This window comes from Neovison vison, chromosome 11, assembly GCF_020171115.1.
Source record: "Neovison vison isolate M4711 chromosome 11, ASM_NN_V1, whole genome shotgun sequence".
Classification (NCBI taxonomy): domain Eukaryota; kingdom Metazoa; phylum Chordata; class Mammalia; order Carnivora; family Mustelidae; genus Neogale; species Neogale vison.
Genome location: NC_058101.1, coordinates 2141003 through 2168038, shown reverse-complemented (window position 1 = coordinate 2168038; position 27036 = coordinate 2141003). Strand labels below are relative to the sequence as shown.

At 43.4% G+C, this 27036-nt stretch overlaps 1 protein-coding gene across 4 annotated transcripts in view; it reads right to left on the bottom strand.

The window, feature by feature from the left end:
• Window positions 1–27036, bottom strand: part of PRKG2 (protein kinase cGMP-dependent 2) — an 86914-nt gene that overhangs the window by 27732 nt on the left and 32146 nt on the right. The window contains exons 6-13 of one of the 4 annotated variants that reach the window (XM_044224759.1): window positions 20496–20573; window positions 18541–18635; window positions 15435–15503; window positions 11163–11261; window positions 9655–9808; window positions 7444–7580; window positions 5279–5368; window positions 3158–3299 (exon numbers count right to left, since the gene is read on the bottom strand). In XM_044224759.1, the coding sequence (XP_044080694.1) occupies window positions 3158–3299; window positions 5279–5368; window positions 7444–7580; window positions 9655–9808; window positions 11163–11261; window positions 15435–15503; window positions 18541–18635; window positions 20496–20573 (864 nt within the window). Of the gene's footprint in view, window positions 1–3157; window positions 3300–5278; window positions 5369–7443; window positions 7581–8744; window positions 8797–9380; window positions 9410–9654; window positions 9809–11162; window positions 11262–15434; window positions 15504–18540; window positions 18636–20495; window positions 20574–27036 lie in introns of those variants that run through there. The other 3 variants (XM_044224760.1, XM_044224761.1, XM_044224762.1) reach the window with 3 other exon arrangements.

Below are 27036 nucleotides of genomic sequence, written 5' to 3'. Positions count from 1 at the left end.
AATCTGTAATTAATCTGAGGAGAGTGGACACTGTATCAAATATTGAATTATACAATACATAACCATAGTTTACCTTACCATTTAGTTGTATATTTTTTCTCAGTAATATTTTGTAGTTTTCAGTATGGAGGTCTTATATATTTTACACATTAAATACATTCAAATTTATTTTATAATTTTTGATGTTATTATAAATAGTATTTTTATTTCATTTATAAATATTTCCTGCTCATTTAGAAAAACAGTTCTTATCTATATATTGACTTAATTTTATGTTAACTCAAGTGACTTTAATTTTATTTATACATTGACATTGTACTGATTATCATGCACATTCCTTCTAGTTCTTCTTTGACAGATGCTTTAGGCTTTTCTACATGAACAGTCATGTTGTTGAGAATAAAGACAAGCAACTTCTCCCCTTCTCATCTCTGAGCTTTCATTTCTTTTTCTTGGTTTATTTCATTGGCTAAGACCTCTATGAAAATGTTGAAAAAAAAGTGGAAAGAAAGTATTCTTACCTTGTTCACAGTCTAATGGGGAAATGTTCACTATTTCACTGCGAGGTATGATGTTAACTAAAGATTTTATCCCCATGCCTCATACAGTAAGGTGTGTCCTGAAATGAATGGCTTAAACAGCTGTAGGGATGTGGATTTGTCACAGCATGATTTCCTTTTTTCAAGGTTTAAATATCCACTTTCTGTTGCTCTCCACATATTTTCACATACATATTATAATTAATCTCATCAAGAAGATCAGTCCAATGGAAGCTGCTCCCGCATTAATGAAACTTCCTTAAATCTGTTATTTCAATTATTATATTCTAAATTCCTTAATAGAAGTTTTATTTATTAGCTTTTTCTAAACCTATTAGATTTTTTCCCTCTGTTCCTTACTCATTTTTCATTTCCTCTCTTATTTTTAAAAGATGTGTTAGGTGGATTTATTTTACATTTTGTATCTGATTACTGCAATAATGAAGAACTTATTTGCCTGCCAAATAAAGTTCATGGTACCCTTTTTCCCCCGCCTATATATTTTTTGTCTTATGTTTTAAAATGTGAGCTCATGTTCTCTGGAACTTTATCCCTGAGTTAAGAGTACGTTCATCCAGATGGATAGACATGGATTCTTGAAAAGTTGGGCATCCTACCAACATGAACCCATTCTCAAATCCTTGCATGGGGTTTTCCATCTTAGAAGACTAAGCACCCAACCTCCATGAAGACAAGCCTATGGCCAAGAATTCTTAAAGGAGACTCTTTTGCTTCTGTACCAAGAGCCCAATAATGAGAAAAGCATGTTTTCTTGCATGTACTCTGTCTTTATAAATTAGATATCTTTTCTTGCTTTCCATTTTTCTGAGAGTGTCATCTGTGTGATTGCTGGCTTTGGGAAATATTCTCCGATTCAACTTCTCACACTGCCCAGGTCCCAAACTTGGTCCCCTGTTCTTAAAGGTGCAGCTACTAAAATCAGTAGCTACAAAATCTGGGCCATCTCAGATCACTGGGTGCCCACAAGACTGCAGCTTCATGTCTGAGCTCTAGGCTACACTCCTGTCCAAGCGTGGTTCCCAACCTCGGGGGAACCCCAGTGCTGTCTCACGAAGTCAGCCACGCATGTAATACTGCTTTTCATGTTTCGTTCAGTATTTTTAGACATTTGGTAGTGAGAGGATTTCAGCCTATCTAGTTTGACATATAGCTAGACATGGAAATATTCAACATGTACGTTTTAATCTCTAAAGGCTTTAGTTGTCATTCTTCGTTTAGCTGGTTGGCAAATGAGTCAGCTGGATGGATAACACTGGCTGACGGGAGAGATATTTATGGACCCCCCATGGCTATGTATAATAAATATGCTATCCAATTTTTAAAAAACAGCTCTGAAAAAAAAAAAAAGAAATGAATCTAATGGCTAGTCTGCCTCCCTCATGATGGCTTTGGTTCTAGAATATTCCAAAGCTATCCATAAATAGCTGCAAGAGGCACAGCCAATGAAGGAATTGTGAAGAAGAGGGACGACCGAGGCCTGTGTTAGTACCTCCCCAGTTCTCAAAGCTGCCTTTCACAGATAAAATAAAGCTTGAATGGATCAAAATGTTTCTTGGAAGTTCACCAGATTACACATGAAAGGACTTATTCTACTCCTTTCTGTGGAGAGAAATCGCTTAGCAATTACACACAATGAGTTTAATTCCTAAGGCTACATTACCCAGTGTAACGTGTGGATGGTAAAGCCCGTCTCTATCGTCAGCCGATGGTAAAGCCCGTCTCTGTCACCAACTGCGTCACTTGCAAAACGCTTCGCCCAGGTCTTGACCCATAACATACTAAAGGGCTCACGAGGTGACGGCTAGTGTTATTTCCACGTATGAAAGTCCTGATGTGAGGCACTTTTAATCTCTTTGTAAATGTTACATTCAGAGACGGTTTTGTGCCCTTGACACGCGGACAAGACAAACTCAGGAAAACTCAGTGTGAGCCCCCGTCTGCATGGGTTCCCTCCTGACGTCCAAAGTGCCTGGGCTTCTCCCCTCACGACGGCCCGGTTTCTCCTAGATTCACACTGAAAGCGGTTTGTGTGACTGGGAGTGTACGCGTGTTGGGCTTCAGAGGACTACAAAGATGGGTAACAAGGAAAGTGTCTGTCCTCAAGGAGCCTTTGGTCTAGTGTTGTGATTCGCAGCCCTGGATTCTCACCTAGAGAGATTTAAAAAAAAAAAAAAGCGAACTAACATTCCTAAGTGTATCTCTCCTCCCTATACAGACAGTGGCAATCTTGGGACAGGAGACAGACTGTCACCTTCTTTCCTTATTCCTTAGATCCGGTCCCTCTATGTAGTAAGAATGTATTAAAACCTGTTGAAATATATCATACAAAATATTAACCAAATCCAATGTTAAAGGCGTTCTATTACACACGTCCTTACGAGCAGTCACGGGTGTGGCTGAAATATTAAATTCCCAGGCCAAGAAGAATGTGCTTCTAACACTTCCCCCCGGATTAAGGTGCCAATGTCCCAGCCATACACCCTCCCCATGATGAAAATAACAGCTGTCCCAAAATTAAAAGTAACCTGCAACCGGGACACGACTTTGGTGTTTAGAAATGTCTCTTATGACGCTCTAAGTGACAGAACTTGGCTTACCAACTTAAGATAACCCTCAGCATCTAGGATTAAGTTTTCTGGCTTCAGGTCTCTGTAGATGATACCTAGTCGGTGCAGGTAGTCAAACGCTTCAGTCACGCAAGCGACGCAGAACTTGGAGGTGGCTTCATCGAAGCTGCCCCTGCAACAAGATCATTTTCCCTCTTAATACTCTGGACACACATATCCGTGGTCTAGTCCAGGGGTCAGCTATCGCACTGGTAATTTTACACCATGAAAGTAAGTGTTTTGTAGGGCTCTGACACTAAGAAGGATTCCGTACCACCCATGAGGGAGCCTGGTGACGGTAAAGAGATTTAGGGGGATGCTTGAGGCGAATGAGAAGTACCTCACTACAATTAAAACGTGCCCATCCCAACAATTGTTGCTCATCATCATGTATGGATACGTAAAATACAACCATAAGAAAACAAGACTTTTCAAGATATTTGTGGCAAACTCTAGAGAAAATGCAGCTATTCTAACGGAGCGCTTAAAGCAGACTTCCGTAATTTACTGCTGGCCTCAGCAATGACTCAAGTGATCGTTTTCATTTCCTGTTGGTATAGCATGTAACAAGAACCCATGCAGAAATGGGGTCATAACTCTTTCCTGTTCGGTGCGCCCTGACTGGCCCTGGTCAGCACTGCGTGCGGGTTTCCGTACCGCAGCATGGAAACGTGGTGGTGATTTGCGGCAGGGAGTTGTGGAAGGGTATGGCTTTGGGGTGAGTTTCTACTGCATCACTGTGTCTTCAGCCAAGTGGTGTGGCTGTTCTGAGTCTCAGATCCCTGTCTGTGAAATGGGTTTACTACTTCCTGAACAGTGTTGTTTCCAGAGAGAGACACAGTGCCCAACAGACAGTACCGACTCCCGTTCCTACACAGACCCGCCTGCTGAAGCAAAGGTGGAGGGAGCAAATGTTTTTGTAGGTTCCACGCAAGTCTCCGCACCCTGCCTGGTCTTCCCCACCCCGATCCAGCCAGCAGCACATTTCTAACACGACACATCCATCTCTTCTCAGATGCTCAAAGGTCTCCCCTTCCCTGGGTCTGGGATTCTCCACCATGAATGCCCATTAGAACTTTTGGGTAGGTCATTCACTAGACCCCATCCAAGGTGAACCAAATCATAATTCTGGCATCAGGGCTCGGCACGGTTACTTTGCAGAGCTCTCTACGTGATTGTGATGAGACACCCAGACCAGGTGACACTCTCCACACATCCGGCCTGGCATTGACCTCCGTAACCTCGTGCAAACCCACCTCCCCATCCCCTCTTCTGCGGACCTTGTCTTCTACTCAAATTGTGCTGTGAAACACACCCAAAGACACATAATCCTATCTCCACTTCCCTGTTGCATACTACATCCGTTTCCCTTCCTCTCTGCCTTTCCACGCAGTGCAGCTCTAGGAGTTAGGCCCAGTCTTCCTCTTTCATCACATTTTTACGCATCTCCTCTCCTCCGAACTTGCCGTCTGCAGCTCTCACTTGGCATTTAATTACAAATCGGCAACTTCTCTCTCATTTTTAGCTCACACACCTAATAACGCAATGTTTTAAAACTTACCTCCCCAAATAAGATCAAAACTCACTGGAGGAAAATTTATATACCTTTTACCCTTTTGGTTAGGAAAGTTCACCCTGTCTGGAAAGCCCCCGCACTGTCTACGAGGGAGGCCTGCACGCCGCTGGCGCTCAGAGAACACCGGAGGCTGAGATTCGGCAGAAACCGGCCCTTCTGTAAACCTGAATCTTTGCGGGACGCGCCCTGCCTCGCCCCGCCCCGCCCCGCCCCTTCTTCATCTCCCCCGCAGAGATTCCGGGTTTCCAGCGACCCTGCCTCGCACTAACCACAGGACTGTGGAGCGTTCACTCTCTTTTGAGGGCTGCAACTCTTTGATCCCTAATATGGAAATGACCAACGACCTTTTACCATGTCTGTTGCATAGGTCCAACGTTAGAGAGGAAATACCAACATTGCTCTGTTATCAGATGATAATATTTTTTAGGACAACTTCTTAATGACTTTCTTTACGTCTCTTTAAAGGATCGTGAATAAAGCATCCTTGAGACCAAACGCGAGAACACGGCCCGATGTTTATAATGCTTTTCCATTACCTGTCCCTTAATATACTCCACAGCTCCCCACCTAAGCAGGCCTCCAGAAGCATGTACACATACTTAGAGTCCTTGAAAGTGCGATACAATCTGCGAAGACACACAAAAACATGGTTGTTATTAAAGATCTCGTTTCAAAAGCGTTTTGAAGTTGCTTAAGAACATCATCGGTATCGCTTGGGACCCCCACGCTGCTCTCGCTCCGGACGCCCTCCAGCCACACGGGACCCCTCACCGAGCGTTCGTCCTGCCTGGCTTCTGCACACGGGGGCTCCTTCCCTTACTGGCCTCCCTGTGCACACACACCGACCTTCTTCATCTCCGTTCCGCTCTAACAGTGATATCCATTCCTCGAGACCACGCCCAGGAGCCCGCTAGGGCAGCTCACCTGCCCCCTTCTCCAATACGGCTTCTCTTCCCTCCACCAGCCCAGAGACCTCTGCCTGCGTCTCCTTCATGAGCTCCCTTCACACCCATGTCCTATATCCCCTGGTTGGTCTCAAAAATAAGGCTGTGAGACAGAGACCTATAAGCAGTGAGTTCAGTAGGCAGAGTATCTGGGAACAACCCCGTCCCCCAGGGGAGGAATAAGGCACAGACACGCCTGGGTGCCCGGAGAGTTCAGCTCCGACGGAGTCTCCAGTTTCAATGAAAGCCTCAGCCTCAAGGAGCTCTGCCCTCGTGGGATGTGGGCTGCACCTGGAAGCAGAGCAGGACCCTGGGCAAGGGGCTCTGATCACCTGACAGCAGTGGCCAGAAGAGGACCGAGCTAGAGTCCTCCGCTGACAACACTCCCAGAAGCTACAGGGATGACAGCTTCGGTCCCGAGGTGGACCCGGGCCGGGTTCCGTCCCGCACCCCCGGGGGCCAGCCGAGCACCCCGACGGTGTGCCCCGATGGTGAGCAGAGCCGCTCAGAGGGGGCTCTGAGTCCAGACTACTCAGGCTTCAGTCTCCGACCCGCGTTCCCGAGCTGACAGCCCGGTTGTTAACGGGGTTGTATGCTCTCCAGCTCCATCATAACATTGACCTCGCGGTTACCTCATAAAGGTCAGATGAACACATGCATTCGCTGGGTTCTATGTTAGTCACATATTAATTTATGTTGCATATCTGCACAAATAGTAGGAAGAATAAATGTAACCCATTTAAATATATATTCAACACATTACCTATGATATATCACATATATATTGTGCCTACAGCAGCATCTGGCACATGTGAATTTCTCAATCAATGTTGTCATTGATATTTATTATTATATTATCATTTCCTTCTATGCCAGGCACTCTGCAGAGAGCTGGAAATGAGAATAGGAAGAAAAGCTAAGCCATGTCCTGAAACTGCTTATGATAGTTTGTTAAGGAATTATTGATGAAGGGGGGGGGCATTCTGGGAACGCATTAATATAAAAATAATTAGAAAACCCAGCATTGCCTGGGTTCAACGCTTTTAATGTTGAAAAAAAGTGGGTGTGGGACTATGGATAGGCAGAAGTTTCTCTCAAGGCGTTTGATCCAAAACACAAATTCTATCCGCCGTAAGGGCACTCTGCCTCTCCTGGAAACCACCGAAACTATATTCTAGGGCTACGACCTGCATGAAAATACAGGTCTCCACTGGCCTTGGCCTACACCACAGACTCATGAATTCACAGGTAAGGAGAACTGTGGCCTCGAACAACCGAATTCTTGTCCCGACTCTGGGAAGGAGGAGTCGTGACTCTGGGGAGCCGGATCACCCAGCATCTCGGGTCTGCTAGGATCATGCCCCGGGCCCCCGGAAGACTACGCGAACCCAAAGGCCTCTTCTTGCAGAAATTTAACAGCAGTGTGTCCCTTGAGAGTTTCAAATGAATTCTTTTCTTCCCAAATTCTGCAGTAGGTATGGATTAAATAATCAGTTCAAGTTATTCCACAACAGTTTCCTATTCTCTCCCACACACACCCCTACACACACACACACACACAGTCTCCTGAGACATTCTCAAGGATAAAAAACCTGCACGCTTGACTCCAGACTTCAGACTTCTCACATTTTATGAACTGTTTCTGTGACAGGGGTAGAGAACTCAGAGTGAGGCCTCCTTTTACTGTCCTGTGCTCTCGCGTGGAAACATTCGAAAGCGTCTACAGTCCTAAGCTGTGGAGCCAGATGGTCACTTACTTCACAATGAAGGGAGAGCACAGCTCTTCCAGGATCCTCTTCTCGGAGTACACATGCTCCTGCTGCTTCGTGTCCACGATGTGCTTCTTCCGTATGCACTTCATAGCAAAAGCCACATTCTCGTTCTTCACCTTAACCTGCGCCAGAAGAGAAAATCCCTCAAAATTAAGTTATTAAAAAGGTTCACAATATCTATATAAAACAAGTTATATAATGAGGAGTTGAAATTTTTTCACACTAAACAGTATGTACCCTTTTATCCACGTATCCCTCTGGGAACTAACTTTTATCCAAGTGTACATCCTTCCCTTGCATTGCAGTTTCCAGAAAAGTTCACAAATCTGGAACATGGTCTTAATACGTTTACATTAGAACAAGAAAAACAAACTCGAGTTAGGTTTAATGTTTAGAAATCTATTCACTTTTGAGTGTGTGATATGAAGAACTTTGACCAGAATTGCCAAAAATGGTTCTTTCCCAACAGGCACTTCTTTGATTTTAAAACAAAACATATGGGGCGCCTGGGTGGCTCAGTGGGTTAAAGCCTCTGCCTTCAGCTCAGGTCATGATCTCAGGGTCCTGGGATCGAGTCCCGCATCGGGCTCTCTGCTCAGCAGGGAGCCTGCTTCCCTCTCTCTCTCTCTGCCTGCCTCTCTGCCTGCTTGTGATCTCTCTCTGTCAAATAAATAAATAAAATCTTAAAACATATTAAGTCAAAATCCATAGCTGCTGTATCCAATATGACAGCAACTAGTCACATGAGGTTGTTTAATTTTAAGTTAATTAAAGTAAGAAATTCAGCTGCGTTAGTCACATTTCAAAAGCTCGCCAGCCACATTTAGCCCTAGCTACCCTTCTGGATAGCAGACAGTTAGGACTTTTCCCGAAGTACAGAAAGTTCTTTTGGAACCTGTTGCTTTAGATGGACAAATAAAATTTTCCCTTGAAAGGAAATAAAACATTTTTATAGATACGTACTCGGATAGGCTTACAACTCCATAAGCACACAATATATGGCAAGTAATGAACCTGTAGATTTGGCCACACCCCACATTTTTTCACATTTGCCATTAGTACTATGCAGGATTTTTAAACTAATGGTGGAATTATTGTTTCAATTATTATCTAACTATACAAAAAAACCCACATCTCAGAATTGCTAATTCAATCCTTTTGCCAGGATGTTTGGTGAAAAATACCACTGCAGATACCTATTGCCCTTGTCTCTCTATATGGCATAAAAAAAGGTGAAAAATACTCTTTGGCTTATGAAGAAATTGTTTCTTCCCCTCCCCCCTCACCCATCAGAGAGGGGGAATTGACTGGGGTGAAGGGTGTTATCCAGAGTCTCCCGGCAGCACTTCCGATCTGCTCGTGTCCGAGGCCATCCAGCAGACGAAGGTGTCCGCCAACTTCCCCGAAGTTAAGGTACAGTGAATCGTTAAAAATCTGCTGGGCGAAGAAGGGCGTGGGAACAGCCAAAGGTTCAGAGTCACCTGTCCCCAGTAAGGTCACAGATCTCCATCCCCCCGTTTCCCCGGAGCCCTGGATCCGACAGGACCGCTCTGTTACTCCTTGGAAGCTAGTGGTAAAGCTCAGACAGGCGGTGAAGTGGAAAAGCCAGCCAAAGTCAGGCCGCAAGTTCCCAGCTGTCCTGGTCAACAGTACAGAGGCTGCTCTTCAGATAGTCCCTTACAGTCATCTTCCCTTTTTTTCCAGATAGAAAATCTTGAGCAGCCCAAGGCAGGATAATGGCAGCCAAATACAGACATGGCAGTGGAGCTGTGTCAACTATAGTAAGGTTTTATTTCTCGGACACTTCCACTGGACACACTCTTTTCTTTAGTAATAGTTCACGTGCCATGAGTGTATGTGTGCACACATTTTCCTGTTAAAAAATACAGTTTTAATGAGTTAGAGTCTCTGGGAACGCTTACTTGGTACATCTCCGATAATTATAACCGAGACGAGAATTCACAAAAGGATGTGACACAGAAGCTGACATAGCAGCTCCGCTACTACCAGTGACTTAGTAGCACAGGCCTGCTGCCACACAACACGCACAGTGGAAAACGTGCTTTCTTAACTTCAGCTCAAAGCAACACTAAAGAGAGCAGTAACAATTCACATGTTTGTCCAAGAAACACTGGAATATAAAACAAGAAAAAGTCAAAAGGCTTCTCTCAGATGCTTGAAACGTAAACCCCTTACAAGCTCAACTCTTCCGAACCCACCAACGCCCAGTGTTGCAATAATCTCAAGGTTCTGGAATGGGGATGAGGAGGAGAATCTGGCCACCTTCTCCTTCAGCTGAATCATCTCCAGCGAGAGTGCTTTGGACAGCTTCCAGTTAGACATGGATCTCCTGTGTGAGAAAAGTGAAACTTGGCACACACCCCCTTAGTCAAGCCAGGGTCATGGCACACATAAATTCCACTCACACAACAGTCTTATTTCTGCCAGAGTTGCTGCCCATAGTGGCTACAAAGGCTACCTCAACTTTTAGAGGGTCAGCTTCACTTGCATCTGGGAAGGAAGACGGTAGGATATACAAACAAAGAAACTGATGCACACAACGATGAATAAATATCAAACCGAATCAATGCGAGGTAGAAAGAACTGAACCGTATACTGTTTAAAGCATATTTCAATAAATATGTGTGTGGTTTTTTTTAAGAGTCAATGAGAGGAAGTAAAACTGGTGAGTCATTCCCTTGGCTGTACATACAGGGGAATGCCACACTGAGAATCTTTGCTGTGTTTTGCTATTTTTGTCAGATTTTGAAGTTTTCCATGGCTGAACCAGAATGACTGCTTAGTGAAACATGAAAGAGATATTTCTTACTTTATGTCTAAATATCATTGTTTGGAAATACTCATTTTTCTCGTTTAATTAAGGTAGAATGCTCTGACTTCTGTATTATACATATATTCATGAAGTGTTCTTACTACAAAAGGCCTTTAAAGACATAAAAACTGCAAATATATCCCTTGCCTATAAAGACAAAAGCAAAAAACTTAGGAGGGCCTCACTGAACGTTCTAATTTAACTCAAATGTCAGTTTTCTAGAACTTTCGACTCCAGCTTCGTTAGTCCTATCTGGTGAGTATATGCTGAAGTATTTACTCTACAAACTGTAAAGGATTTTCAAATATTTTAAATTTTACAACATAGTTTTTCTATGAAGCACAAAATTATTCATAAATATCACTATATTTAGCCCAACCCAACTCCTTCCTACACACACGCGTGCGTGCACACACACAGACACACACACACACACACACAACCCTGGGTAATAGCTCCCTTATATTCTGAAATACTTCTGCCTCTCCCCATAGCTCTTTACCTGGAATCAGGATGAATGGGTTACTCTACTGCCTTGGCATTCTTGCTTGATCTCCATGGGCAAGATACGCTTCATTTCTGAATAACGTCCTTTTGACATTGAAAGGCAATGTCAAGCATCCCCTTCCCAAGGCCCCCTGTCAGGAAATGTCTCCCTCACATTACTACTTGTCAACCCAAAATAAGCAGCTGACCACTTACAGACTAAAATCGCATCCATACTGCTGGTAAGTGGCATCTCTTGGTGGAAGCACAACTTAAAAGAACTGCCCCCTGTTTTCTAGTGGGGGCGCAGCAGCAGTCACCACCGAGCGAACCACACACCCTTGCCAGGAGGCATGTGCCCCTGAGAAGACCCCGCCGCACTTACTTCGCATGTCTTTTCTCATCATCCCGGGTCAGGTTGGCCACATACCCTTCAAGGTATTTCTGGAGTTCTTCAAAAGTCCCGACTGTCTGGTTGAATGTTCTAAGTGAATAAAATACATAGGTGCCTTTGTAATTTGACATTTCCTCAAGCTCTTAGAAAACTTCGTTATGATTATTGATGGCTTTGTAAATGGTTTTTCAATAATTTAGGTGACAGTAGAGTTGTCACAAAATGTAGAATAGCTATTTAGAAGTTATATAATGAATTCTTCTCGTTTATGAAAACAAAGAAGAGAAAACCTTTCAGTAGTTTTCTGCCTTGTGGTTCAGGTTTACTAACAATATTTTTCAAGAAGATATTGAAAGAAAATAGTCTGTATAATCTCTTTACTGAATCAACAGGTTAGACGGGTTGCAGATTTTCCTAGCTTTGCTTCATCAAATTAAGCTATTTATTTTAAAAATCAAGGATAAAATGTTTCTTTTCTTTTCCCTTGATAATGCCCCTCATTTTACATTGCTTCATGATTAAATCCATTTTTTTACTATATCGCAGTAGTTCCCAGAGGCTCAGCCAACGTCTTCCCGCGACCACTGTCAGCCTCCCCGAATCAGACCTGGGTGGCGCCGTCTAACTTGATTTACCACATTGTTTGCAGGAATTCCTATACACAGCCTTCCTTGCCCACAAGAAATAAGGTATCCCCTTCCTCACCAAGCGAAATGCATTTTCTTGATTTCTTTTCAATGCTTCCCCACCCTACACTGCACAATCCACCTCGATTTGTGGTTTTTAGAGTATTTCTCTTCCCTACTGCACACCAGGATCCTGCTAGAAACTGTGCTTTAATCTTCTGGCGGAATCTGAAGCACCTGAGCAGAGCAAAATGAAAGGAATGAAAACTGACCCCCAGACACCTCCAGCTAATAGAGCAGACCAGTCTCTGCTGTACAGCTGCCATCGGCTGCCTGCCTGCCCTGAACACCTCTACCCACACCGAACGGCCACCAGTGCACACTCCCCTTATTACGCGGCTCTTACGTACTGTGCTGGGTATTTTCCATTTTCCCTTCAACTCTACCTTCCACTCTTTTCTACCCCGCTCTGTCCACCGTCCTTCGTTGACTATAGAACAGTGAGAAACAAGCGTATTGCCATGAAATTTCAAATTTCCAATGGCTGAACTTCCCAGTGAAAGGAAAACACTTGCTGTACTTCACTTCACTCTTACTTATTCTCTATGTCACCACTGTTGGCTGCTGTTAAACTAATTAAGGCGCTGTAAACAAATCTCATGTTTAAGATGTAGGCTCACACTGCTGTTCCCGTTCCCTAGAAATTCTTCGCACACTCGAGTGAGTGCAGATTCAAAGCGCTACAACACTCTAGCTGTAACAAACAGCCTGTAACCACTCGGGTGGTGTAACATGCGGTGTAATCACTTCCTCTGAGATCCAGCCCAACAACCAGTGACGGAGATGTCACAAATCACACCTCCCACGCATGTAGAGAGCTATTGCCATTTTGCACATTTTATTACGTCCTAAAAATAGGGAAACTTTAACTCTCCTCCTTGCAGTGAATTCATTCTACGCATTTGGAAAACGATGCATCAAGAAGGAGGAAACGCGGCCGCCCCGCGTCACCGCAAGGACGGTGCCCTGGATCCAGCCAACCTGTGGAGCCCTTCCCGTCTGCCGAGAACTAGGACGTTTGCTGGCCCCGCAACAGCAGTGAACAAGGAAAGGTTTCTGTCCCCGTGAAGCTTACAGAAGAGAGGGAAGACAGATGTTACATGAAGCAATTAAGCAAAATGTCAATAATGATCTAAGGGCATATGGGGTAAAGTGGGAGAATTATCATGGATCTTAACCTAGTCTATTAGTCATAACTATGATGACTACTATGAATTTATCACCCAAACCCAGTACTTTCCAGAGTGAAAGGTGGTGCCGATAACAAACATGCTGGGACAACCAGAACTATCCAGAAATCCAGGATGCAGGTCAGCCTGGTCACACGAGATATCCAGCTCCTCTAACCCGCAGAATAAATTCATGTGACGTTTCGAGTCTCATTGAGCCTAACACAATACTCCGTACACTACCAGATCTCATCGGTGCACATGTACGTGGAACATTTTAAAATTATAAGCTTACACATAATATTTCCATATTACTCCACAAAATACTGGCATCCTTTTCAGGGATTATGAGTGCGTGAGGTATCGCATAACTACTTGCTTGTGTGATTCCAATGAAGAAAAACGAAAGCAGTTCTTCCTTTGTGTCGTAGTGTTAGTCCCAGCGTACAGAGCCATTTATAAGATTCTGCCGAGCAGCTAATGCTATTCAGGGTATGCATTTATTTTTAATGAACTCATACACAAAACAATGCACTATCAGGACAACACTGTACCAGTATATTTTCCCTTTGTGAGCTCGCATCCAAAGATTACCTTTATCCGAACATATTTTGCACTTTCTAGCCCCCATGCCTTCGTTTTTAAGCTCTACTTCACCTCGAGTGACTTCTACATTTCCTACTGGCCTGAAAAATTCCTACTAATTTTTAAGCCCCATTTCCACACCTAAAAAAAAAATAAAACCTTGCCCACTTTATTGCATTGTAATTGCTCCTCTTGCTGAACACACGCTAGGGGAGCCAAATGGCACAGCGGACAGAACTCTGAAAGCAATCTGGGCTCCGTCACAGATGGCTTTGCTGGTACATCTCTACCTATCTGGGACTTCCATTTCTTATCCAGAGAGAGACTGAAGAAATCTGAAGTGATATTAAGAATTATTGTTCTGTGGGGCGCCTGGGTGGCTCAGTGGGTTGAGCCGCTGCCTTCGGCTCAGGTCCTGATCTCAGGGTCCTGGGATCGAGTCCCACGTCGGGCTCTCTGCTCAGCGGGGAGCCTGCTTCCCTCTCTCTCTCTCTCTGCCTCCTCTCTGCCTACTTGTGATCTCTCTCTGTCAAATAAATAAATAAAATCTTTAAAAAAAAAAAAAAAGAATTATTGTTCTGTGCGTGGTGACAGAGGCCAACTAGACTGATTGCCGCGGTCCTTTTGTGATATACACGTATTTCAAATCGTTATGTTGTATATCTGAAAGCAATTTAAAGTTATGGGTCAATCATCTTTTAATCACAAATAATAAAAAAGAATTAGTGCTGTTTGTGTATGTTAATGTTACTGTGGTTATGTATTTTAAGTAAATTTATCTTCTAGAGATGATACTAAAATTTACAGATGAAATAATTTTATGTTTGGAATTTGCTTCAAAGTAGTATGAGAAGCCGGGGAGGGTGGCAAAGTGATAGAGATGAGGCATTAATTGATCATTTTTGAACTTGCATTATGGGGTCCATAAGAGTATCCTGTCTGCTTTTTACTATATGTGAAATTTTCCAAAATAAAAAGACTTCTGAGTGGTCTACAGTTCTTTCCAGTTCCAAATCTCTGTAATTTGATGTTCAGTATGAATGTTATGTTCAACTTCAGCCCACTACATACTGCTTTGTGATACTTCTTGTCATTTTACTGTTTTTTGTTAATATTTCATGTGCGTATGCCCTATGTTTTTGACCACACTAAGACATTTCCTAGACAATGGCCTAGATGTGTATATTTGAATTTCCTTTATAATAGAAAAATCAATAAACAAACAATTCAGTAATGAGAGACCCAAGGGGCCAGATTCAATACAATTTGAAAAGAGTGAAGGACACAAGGTAAGACTTTTTCCCGGAAGCAACCTGAGACGCTTAGAGATTAATATTAACACACGTCACTGCAAATCACCGAATGTTAAATCAAACCTTCTCTGGAAATACCTATAACTAAGGGGTATTGTATATTATGTCCAAGAGAGATAGGATTTATTCAAAGTTTTTTGACTGCTTAGAGCATTTTAGAAATAAATTATGGAACTGTTCACTCTATTGTGCAGGGGAGAAAAATCCAAAAGGGCACCAATACGCTTATTTCTCTGGAAGATGAAGAATTTAAATCAGTCTATCACCGATGTTTATGTACAAACTTTGCACACAAAATATTTAGCCCGCCAGCATCTGCCTCTGCCACAGACAGACTCAGACCCGAAGGCCCAGTTCCTCCCCATGAATTTTAATGGAATGTACTCGCGGCGGAGGGTTGCCCCGCGTTTCTGAGCGGTGATGAATGAGAAGACAGAGGGGCCCTTGGAGTAACAGAAGGCCAAGTCTTCGAAGGTGGCCGCAGCCGGCCTCCGACATCGGCACACTCACTCTCGGTCTATGACCAGGCACGCCACGTCATTTTCTTCAGCAACAATGTTAGCGGATCTGACGTCCTCACTGCAGACAAAAACGGGGAAGAAATTAAACATCCATTTTTATTAAAGAATCTGCTGTTTTATGAAACACCATCACTTAAACCTTCCAAAGGCTGCCGTTTTTAAAATATCATAACTTACACTTCACCCCTTTCCAAAAGGGAATGGAAATGCACCCCAATGAGGGTGATGTGTGCGAGCCATTCCGACAAGAAGACAGCTGCGCCGGGAGCAGAGAGAGCGGTGACTGGGACTTTCTATAGAATCGCCTTCTGGGCTTTGTGTCAGCCAGAACAAAACACCTCTCTGGTGACCAAGTGGGAACTGCTCATTAATAAGCAGCCCAAACTGAAATTAATGGATCAAAAAAATTCACTGGGAAAACATTCAACTAGTTAACATAGAATAAAAAAGCAATCAAGAATGAAGCCCAAAGAAAGTGTTTTGAGTACCATATCACCCAACGATTTAAATAAACACTAAAATAATTTCCTAAAGTCTCAGAGTATGTTTTCCAGTAAAATCTCTGAAATCAGAACATGTCCTACAACTGGTGATGAATCACAGTGTAATTAATAGCACTGTCTTTCTTCCTCAAGGGCACATAATGTAATTGGTGCATCTCACCGCTGAGAACCTAGATACAATGAATTATGGCATGCGATCTAATGATGGCAAATTTAACAACCAAAGAATACCAATGGACCAAGCATTGGGTAAAGCATTTATTTGTACTAGTTTCCTCCCTCCATTAGTTACAAACTAAAGACACTGAAAAATGGTACACCCAGATGGTACCCAGTGCTATGAGATTCATTTAAGGTAACCGGGAAGAGCAAGTATGTCGAGACGGCTCTAAGCAACGTCATCAAAAATGGTATCACACGAAGTATATATAGTTCCTTCTTGTTCCCTCACTGTTGAGATAGGAAAAACTTGGTGACCCATTTCTTATTGCAAAGCAGTCCCTTAACCACACAGCTAGCATTCAGAGTCCTACTGATATAACCCATAGTTCCTCCCAAATTTGCAGGGTCCCTGCTGGAAGACATTCATGAAAACATTACAGGTTGATGAGCTGTTGAGCTGGGAGCTGGGCAGACTGTAGTCAACCTGTGCGTGTACGTACGGGTGCGTGTGCGGATGTCGACATCTGTACGTACGGGTGCGTGTCCACACACCCGTGCACGCACACAGACCTATGATCTTAGACGTGAGCCAATCTGATTTGCGAGTTCGGAAAAACAAAGGTGTGGCATCCCTTGCACTTGTCAATGTCAAGACTGACTGGGAATACTCTCTGCAAACACTTCATAAATATTAGGGTTTGTAAGTACACGTACGCTTCTTTTATAAAAACTGTGTAAGTGCCGTGAGTCAATCTTTGTACATAAAATGTTGTAAGAACTCCTGGGACTAATTAATGTCAAGTCCCAGAAATACACAGACTGTAAGGAATACCGAGTCCCCTTCAGTGGCCCTAAAACATGATAGCAAAGACGTACATAAAAGTCTACAAGTATTTGTATCCAGGGCTCCTTTTCCTTCATTTTAGCTTTGTGCTTCCAAATGCCTGGGGAGTTGGGTATATATATTAAATATAAATTCCCATGGTTCTCATGGGAAAACACTGTGATTGGCTAGCTGTGACACAAAGCATAAATTATTTCAGATCCAGCAAAATCAGCGTATTTCCTTTCAAGAGCTATTTTGACTCTCTGGTGCATTTATAAAGTTCTCTGCACTTTCAAACTGTAGTTGTTTTGTTTGCAGGTATGAGAAAAATAACCTAGTAATGTTAAGAACAAACACACTGAAGTTTTGAATAACAATATTACATAATTATATCACATGAAGCTATTCATACCAGCACAACCAAAAACATTAAAAAGGACAATTTCCCTGTTACTGAAACAAGTTAATTATGAGCTAGAAAATGAGAAAGAACAGTTTAGCTTGTCTTCACATTCCATTTTTAAACTGTTTACAAAATAACCACAATCTAACTTCCTAAGTTTAGTTTTTCCTTTAAAAAAATAAGAACTTTCTAATTTTTAAGTAATCAGATTTGTCTCCAGTAATTTATGAACACCCTTTCTTTGCTCTACACTTAATATTATCATCACATACAAATCAGCAGAACTGAGACTTCAAGACAAAAATTAAAAAGGAAGAAAATGAGCAGAAATAATATTTGTTTCTATAAGCATAGATTTGAAATAAAAACCATTTAGTAGTAACAGTAAAACTTTAAGTGATGTCTTAACTAATTTCAAAATTTAAAAACATATGTAACTCCAAAAAAAGTATTGCTCGAAACTCTACACTTGATCCGACCCAAAAGGCCAAGAGGTGATTCTAAACTCTAATTTCATCTTTTATAAAGTTATTTATAGTTAAGAAAATGTGGGGTTTTTTAGACTTGAGATTGTTTTCTGAGTCCCAGGAAGTACACAGTGTCTTCTAAGACGTTTGATTGATCTTTTTAAACATTTCTTCCATAAGTCGGATCAAGAGTAGATAAATTCATCCCTCAGAAGACCTAAGGTTCAGGTCGAAGTTCGGTACACACTATTTTGAGTTGTTTCTTAAAACTTGCAGAATGAGGCAATAAAAGTTCTTAATATTGCTTTTGGCATAATGATTTTAAAGCACATGAAATAGGTCAAGTCATTATTTGATCATTTTTTAAGAAGAGGGAAAAGACAATATTTCAAACTTTGGAAATATAAAAACTTGTTCTCAAAGGGAAATTTAATTCTCACGTCTTTTGTCTCTTTCTCTCACACTCTTTTCAACTGAAGAGTCTAATAGAACACCAATTTTACTTTCACTAGCAAATTTAAGCCTTCCCCATTTCTTTTCTGTGCAAAATCAGTCCACTTATTTTGTGCATTAACAATGAAATTTCTAGCACCCAGTTTAAATTTTTGGTTTAATCCCTGAATATTTGCTGACATCAATTTGGTAGCTCAATTTGACATCTCTAACGGGAGTAGTTGCACATGTAAGGCAATCAAAGAATTACTTAAGTATGGCCCAGGAATTCATGGATTTACCTGATAAGAGCTTTTTCCCCAAAGTATTCTCCTTTCTGCAGTGTTTTTATCAGTTGTGGCTGATCATGGCCCTCTGTGCTCTGCGTGACTTTTACCTAAACGATGTAAAACAATTAAAAAGAGAGAGAGAAAAAGAAAAAAATGAGAATCTGGACACATATCCATTCAGTCAGACCCTTCGGATCTATGAACCTTTGACTGAAATAAGGAACTAGACAAGCCTTTGCTTTGAGTTTGCGGCAGTTAGAACAGTCTTGCTACAGTCAACTCGGCTGGAGGGACGAGAGAACCTGTGACTAACAACCAAATGACTCTCAGACTGTAAGAGGAAGATCCTCCGTTCAAATCCTACCTCTCAACGCTAGAATTTTTTATGAGAATCCAGCGATTCCTTCTGAGAGATACTCAAGGAAAGTAATTTCAAACCATAAGACAGGTGGTGGGTATAATGGAGGGCACAGATTGCATGGAGCACTGGGTGTGGTGAAAAAATCATGAATACTGTTTTTCTGAAAATAAATAAATTGAAAAAAAAAAGAGACTCTTAATCTCAGAAAACAAACGGAGGGTTTCCGGGGGGTGGGGTGGGGGAGGGATGGGGTGGCCGGTTACAGACGCTGTGGAGGGTGCGGGCTATGGGGGTTACAGACGCTGGGGAGGGTGCGGACTATGGGAGCGCTGTGAATTGTGTAAGACGGATGAACCACAGACCTGTGCCCCTGAAACGAATAATACGTTATATGTTAGTAAAAAAAATAATAATTTCAAAAATCCAAAGACAGTGGGCAAAGTAATCAAGAATAAGGCTAAGTATCAGAAGTTCTGAATCCGGTGGCCTCGACTGACTTACTGAATCCTGCACACCCGCTAAACTGGTTGCAAAATGTGGATCTGGAGAAGGATCATCGCGCTCATAGGTGTCTTGGTGTGACCCATTCCCATGGCAGAACCAAACAAAAACTTCAGTGTTCCTTGTTTGTGGCTAGAACTATGCCAAATCAACAGGATAACAAGCGTTGCTTCATATTGAATAGAGATTCTGATTAGCATTTACGAAAGTCACAATGAATTAAAATTAAAAAAAAAAACAATAAATGTTATTTGTTTATTAGTCAGAATGCTTTCAAAGCATGGGGTCCAGGTTTGGGAGAAATGACAAAAAGTGTTTCTAAGTGTTGAAGAGTTTCCGAGGTTTGAAGTTATTTTATTAATCTTGTTTTCCTTCCCTGGGTGCCCAGGCTAAGTTCAACCACAAGTTGGTTTGCAAAGGGCCGTGCCTGACTGTGATGACACCCTTCCGTGGAAGAAAGGACGTCGTAAAATCCAACAGGTTACACACGGGTGCTCAAGCTTCTGTCTACCATTCAACACTTCGCTAACACCCTGTATCTCAGGGATACTGTAGAGAGTCAGCCTGGGAACAAGTGGTAACATGTTATCACTCAATATCTAAGTAAAGGAAAAGGCCTCCTGCATGTACACCAGCATAAATTTTCATCGGCATCTGAACCAATGATATATGAACTGATGCCTGGAGCCATATCCATCTATAGCTTCATGGCTGGCCACTGTGGTCCTCAACTGCCGAGTTCATTTTCCCCTCACCTGCCGCTTGTCACATCCGTTGGATGAAAAAATTTCTAGCCCTAATCTTGGACTCTTGGGCAGGTTGAGAAGGAGAGATAAAAGGGATCTTAGAAAGAAACCCGTTATTTTATGCACTATGAAAAGTGGTCCAGAGAAAATCAAGTGACACGCCCAGGATCACTAAGAAGTGACCTCTGAGCTAGAACCATCACAGGTCTCCTGCACCCCCCGGCCCAGTGCTCAGACCAAACCTCACGGAACTCTCCCGAACAGAAGCTCCTTCTCCTGCTACTCCATAGCAGTAGTTCCCAGACTGATTGGAACCGACTTTTTAAATTTGCTTTAAGTAAGCTTTAATTCATATTTACCTTTCCTTTTGCTAAGATGAAGAAGGTACTTCCTTCCTCGCCCTCTCTGATAATGTAATCTCCTTTGTCATAGTATTCCTATTGGGACGAGAGAGAAAGAAAATGTTCAATCCAGTGGAGATACAGAGATGAAGGCATAAATGAAGCCGAACTCCTCGTGTCTGGCAATGAGCATTCCATGCCCATTCCTTTTATTTGTCTTTTACTGCCGCTGCAATCCTCTTGAACATTGTAGTCATAAGCTGTAGAAAAAGTAAGGAGACTTTTCCTTTATTATGTGCATTTATGGTTATCTTTTTCAGAGAAAATTTGCCTAAAAGACTGACTTTCAGGCATGAAGACTAAAGAGCATGAAGAGAAATGAGAGAAAAGCAACGATCACTGGTATACAGGAGAGCTTCCGCCTAAGTACCCTAACTGCGAGTGGCCCAGTGATCAGTCACAGTCTGATACTGGGACTTGAGCATAGAAAAGACGACCGGAAACGCTGAAAATATTAGCCTCAGTGGACTGTAAGAGTATCAGCCTCACTTTCTAATTCCTTGAAGAGCAAAGGCTGGGAAAATTCTACCTACAGAATAAGTAGCCCTTTATTATGGATTCTTCAAAAAAATTTATCATCATAGAAGATCAACATTAGAACTTTTCACATGTAAATTATGTTCTTCTGTGTAGGTTTATCGTCATGAAATCTCAATTTGTCACTTATCTCTATATGTGTCTAAGCAGAGAATTCTTGGGAAGGGAAAAGTAATTAATCCATTTGTCCCTGAAAGAACAACTAACTCAGTCTCAGAAAACAAAAGATTCTGGGGACACCTGGGTGGCTCAGTGGGTTAAAACCTCTGCCTTCAGCTCAGGTCATGATCCCAGAGTCCTGGGATCGAGCCCCACATCGGGCTCTCTGCTCAGCGGGAAGCCTGCTTCCTCCTTTCTGTCAAATAAATAAATAAATCTTTAAAGAAAAATGAAAGAAAACAAAAGATGGATAAAACCGTCTACCTCTACTTCATTTTAACATTGCCTCAAAGTCAGAGAACCAAAATGGGTCTCTTAATTATTTATACAAATAAAAATGGGCCTGTTTAATTTCTTTAAAAAGGTGTAATTAATGACAAAATAGCTCTTATTTTTCTTTTAGATTTGAAAATAAAATCCAAACATAACTACTTCTGTGTCTGCTGTATTTCAATATTCTTTTTGGTCATTTATGCTTATCATATGGTTTCACTTATTTGTGGAGCATAACCAATAGCATGGAGGACAAGGGGCATTAGAGAGGAGTAGGGAATTTGGGTAAACTGGAAGGGGAGGTGAACCATGAGAGACTATGGACTCTGAAAAACAGTCTGAGGGGTTTGAAGTGGCGGGGGGGGGGGTGGTGGGAGGTTGGGGTACCAGGTGGTGGGTATTATAGAGGACACGGCTTGCATGGAGCACTGGGTGTGGTGAAAAAAATAATGAATACTGTTTTTCTGAAAATAAATAAATTGGAAAAAAAAGCTTAAAAAAAAGCTATTTACATTTTGAAATAAATATGGCTCCTAATACGAATAAACATACCCTTTATTTACAGAGCACTATGTGCATTTTATAAGACACTTCACCATCTCATGGGAAGGAGCAGAGCATCTCGGGGAGGAAGCGCTTTGAGCCAAACACATGTCGACTCAAATCCCCGTTCTGCTTTGGATTTCACATCCATCAACCCATAAAGTTCAAATAAGAATATTTACCTTCAAAGATTTAAAGAAGCACATTAGTTCTCTACTGCTGCTGTACCAAATAACCACACACTTCTTAGTGGCTTCGAACAACACCCATTTATTATCTCCCAGTTTCTGTGTGTCAAAGAGTCCAAGGTGACCTGGATTTTTCTGTCAGGGTCTCCTAAGACTGAACTCAAAGCCTCAAGCAGACTGTTTCCTTCTGGAGGTTCTGGGGGAAAAGCCACTTTTAAGCTCCATCATATTGCTGGCAGAATTCAGTTTCTAGGACAAGGCCTCATTTCCATGCTGGCTGTCAGCCCCTCAGTTCTTAGAGACCGCTCTGAGGTCCTCGCCCAGAGCCCCTGTGCTTTATGACCAACAATGGCTCATCAACTCCTGCTCAGACTTGAAAGATCCCTGACTTCCACTTCCGCTACCTCTCTCTGACTCCAGCCAGAGAAAATTCTCAGCTTGTAAGAGATCATGCAATTATATTCCTCCCACCTAGATAATCCAGAATAACCTCCTTATTTTAAGGTCCTGAATCTTAATTACATCTCCCCATTCTCTGTGGCCAAGTAACATAACATATTCACATATCCCAGGGATTTGGGTCTGGGACATGGGGGGGAGGTCCATTCTGCCTACTACAATAAACCAATTAAAGACCATGTTTTGGTGCATTAAAAGCATCTGACACATAGTAAATAGTTAATGGTTGTCATATTGAGGAAGAAGATGTTTATGATTTGCTTAACTGTTAGTTCAATTTTGGGGCCTCAGTTTGCTTTTCTGTAGAATTAAAATGGCATGACCTGTCACACCTAGTGTTGAGACAGTTTATCTAAAGCAACTGATAGCGCATTTGATAAACACTAGGAGCCGGGTGACTCTGCATTCCTAGGAAAGAGCCTGTGAGCTGGTCATCAAAGCCTTCCTCGGTCTACACGGCTGCCCAGCTGGACTGCACTCCCCAAGCTCCCTGTAGCTGTAGCATGGGACTAAATTCTAGCTAAAAGAACCTGAGCTGGAGTGATGGGAGCCACTCTGGGCGAGGTCCGTGAGCAGTTTCAGGATGTGTCTTCACTGCGAGATCTTGGGGGAGGGGTCATCTAGCCGGGAGCTTGAATGCCTGAATGACTCCTTGTATCCTCCCTGGGCTGTTATGCAAGCAAGAGACAAGCCTCCACTTTATTTGGAAAATGATATTGGGGTTTCTTGTATCCCAGGTTACGTACTCCAGCTCTCCAGTCTCTCTCATTCTAGCTTTATCGCAAACCTTCGCCGCACACGAGCTCCGCTGTACGGTTGCGCCTCGGTGTTAATGAGGGACCCCACTACACCGTTCAGCGCTTTCATGATGCAGCTACCGTTCAGTTCTCTTTCACCGGATGCCGGCGTCCTGCTCGATGCCCTGTTTCAGACAGTCTGCTCTGCAGTCTCTCCAAGGCCCACCCCAATCTCAGGTTCCACTTCCCACATGGAGCAGAAGGAACATGGAGAATTTCCAAAGTGCCGGTAGGCTGTCCTTCGGTTATTATAAAGCCTTTGGTGTGTGCAGATGTGCAGCTTTAATTCCTGTCAGTCAGGGAGGCTAAAACGAAGCTTGAAAGGGAACACTGAGAAAGAGCTTTATTGTTTCTTAAGGGGCAAACTTCCTAGCGGTATTTTTCCTAGGGATGGTTCTTTGTCACCCAAAACCATGGGAGGAAGATAAATAATACCTCCCAGTGTGTTGACAGTAACTTCACAGATCAGAAAAGGCTGTGGATGTAGGTCAGACCAAAAATATATAGTGGTAAGGACAGGCTCTGATGCTAGACTAGCCAGTGTCTGTCCCGGGGAGCGCGGCCGGTCCAGCCATGGTGGTCACCAAGACCAAAAAGAGAAATGCAAACAGTGTGGTTATTGTCCTGTGGTTACACTGCAAAGGGGTCCCTTATAGGACCAAAAAGCCATGGACCCCATCCTCTGAAGCAATGATTTTCAAGCATTTTCACTCTGACTCAGAGCAAAAAATACATTTTACATGTACACCCAAATACACCAGTGCAAGCATACACACTTACGGACATTTTATAAAATTGAAGTATATTTACATAACACTTACACTTACTACTCTGATATTTTTAAAAATGTTCTTCCAAATTAATTTCCGGATCTACTAATGACTTGAGACCTGAGTCTGAAAAAGATATTTTAAAAGAAGTTGTAATGGAAACCCTGAGATAGTTACTTGGTGTACAACAAGAGGGAAAACTAAGGGACTCAATCCCAGGGCAGACTAAGAGGTAGAGGTCAGAAGAAAACTATACAAACAGCAGTAGTTAAAGCTAAAAAGTTTTTTTCACTGTAAAGAAAATGATCCTTGTGTGATATCTAGAAGATGCTAGAGACTGAATGCCTATGAATAATATATATAAAACAGAAGAAATCCTCAAGGTGATGGAGAAAAAAGACTAGGAAGCAAGCTCATAGCTTCCTTAAAGTCTTTAGTGTGTGCCTAGAAATCTTCACTACAAAGTACTGATGTTACACAATCAGACGTACCACACACACACACACACACACTCCTGGAATCATGTGACTCTGTACCCACGTTGGTTGTTTAAAAAACTGTATACAGTTATTTGGGTTGTTACCAACTATTCTTTCGTTTGTCCAAGCAGGATGGTTAAAACACCTCAGAAATCTCAAAGCAAACACATGTGGATCAGGCTGCTCTTACCAACAGTCCGGTAACATTTCCTCATTTCCAAGGAACTGGAGCCTGCAAAATGAAAACCAACAGGAATTCCTCTATCTTGGGGTGAGCCAACGGGCTAGAAGCCTGTAAGTGAAACGGCGTGGAAGGAGCCTTAGCGATCTGGCCAACACGCCCTTATTCTGTAGCTGAGGAGACCCTCGTGCCACGTCCCTGACGGACGGCTCTGAGCGACAGAGGCTCGACCGAAAGCACCCATCTCCACACTTGGGACTAGTGAACTTTCTGTGACACTCGGCAGCCCTGCCTGTAGCCAACGGGCCCATGAACAGGCAAATGCACAATTATGTCAAGTGTCTTAGGACTCCGGATGTGATCATGAAAATGAGAAAAACCCTGGTTCGTGCCGGTGTGATGCAGGAACTATAAGAAAGGAAGCTAGACTTCTAAAAAGTTATGAAAAATGGAAAATTCCTGAAAAAAGGGATAGACTGTGGTCAACTCTAAGTGCATGTGTTCTATGCATAAATCCATAACTACACCAGTGCCTCCCAAACCCTAATACGCGTCAGAATTGCATATGCAGTGTTGAAGCGTGAATCGGGGCCGGTACCCCAGCGTTTCTGTCCCGTAGGCACAAGGCGGCACCTGGGGATCTGCCTCTGCAGCAGCAGCACAGGTGATGGGGGTCAAGGCCACGAGCGCGCACAGGGGCGCCCAGCCCCCACCCCGCCGCCCCACTCCCGCCACACCTCCAGCTTCACGGAAGGTGGCACGTCAGAGCCCGAGAGCAGAGGGTCGCTGCGTCCGGTAGCAAAGGTCTGTGTCGAAGCGTGCGGTGGCACCTGGGCCAACCCCTGTCAGCCCCCACGCCTCTGCGCGCGGGAACAGAAACCCGTCCCTCCCCGCGCTGACACGGCGCGACCGCCCCATCCCCGGGGTCGCCCTCAGGACCCCGCACGCTCGCCCGCACTCGGAGCCTGCGCCCCGCTGCGCGACGGCCACGCGCTAACCCTCGCAGGCGCGGGTCCCGCTTTCCCACCAGAGCCCAGGAAGGGCGCGGCGGTGACGCCTCGGTCGCGAGCGGACCGCGCGGGTTTAAGCTGAAGCAAGAAGCGCTCGGGGTGACCAGACCGTCGGAGCCTCGGTCCGGCCGCTCGGGAGGCTCAGTGTCCGCATCCTCCCAGACCCACGGCCTGGTGACGAGGACTTCCCATATCCCTTCGCTGCCCCCGCAGAAAAAGCCCAAACCTCGCAGATCAGTTCCTGAGCCGCAGCCAGATGCGGCCTGTTTGGTGTCAGAGGCTGCGGAGCCGGCGAGCGCGGCCCCGGGTCCCCACCCCGCGGCCACCGTGCTGGGCTGCGGCCAGGACCTGCTGGTGCGTCCTTAGCCCGAGCTGCGCGGCGACTTCTGTGCTCTTCTCGGGCTCCACAGACCCGGCACTCCCTTGCTGATCACTTGTACACTTGAGACTTCTCACGTTTGTGCGCCGGGTGTGAATAAAGGCCCTTTATAAACTGCGCTGCTGTCGGCAAATGCGGAGATGTAATAAAGCCTTTCTGGGGTGTCCTGAAAGATGAGAACTTTCAAACTCAAACTCTGTGTTAATTAATACTGGATCGGCATTCCCATCTGTATACTCTAGCTAGTGCCTGTGGCTGCAATAAATATGTCCGATTTACCATTTATTTTTAATGATAGTAAATTTTAGTATTTGCTGTCAGCACGGAATCCCCCTCTGGTGAATATACTCTATTAGTATTATATTAAAAACAGATTTCCTCAGTTAACAAAAAATATATACGGCTACTCCAGCTTTAAAACACATACACACACACTCTCAGAAATTAGGATGAATTATTAATTTGTAACATCTGGGAATGGGTTATGTTACATTGGGAAAATCCCAAGAGAGGCAGGGCAAGCCGTCCTCTTGAAAATGACTTCATATCTGAACACTCTGGGGACCCAAGGCCAGGCACTGTGTCATCATGGCCTGTACTTGACAAACGGCTGGACAGGTTCCATGAATTGTGAATGGAAACCTCACTGGGGTGACTGACACTTAAGGATAAACCGTCATGCTCCTTCTCAACAGACATTAGTTTACACGGTATATCGTGACTG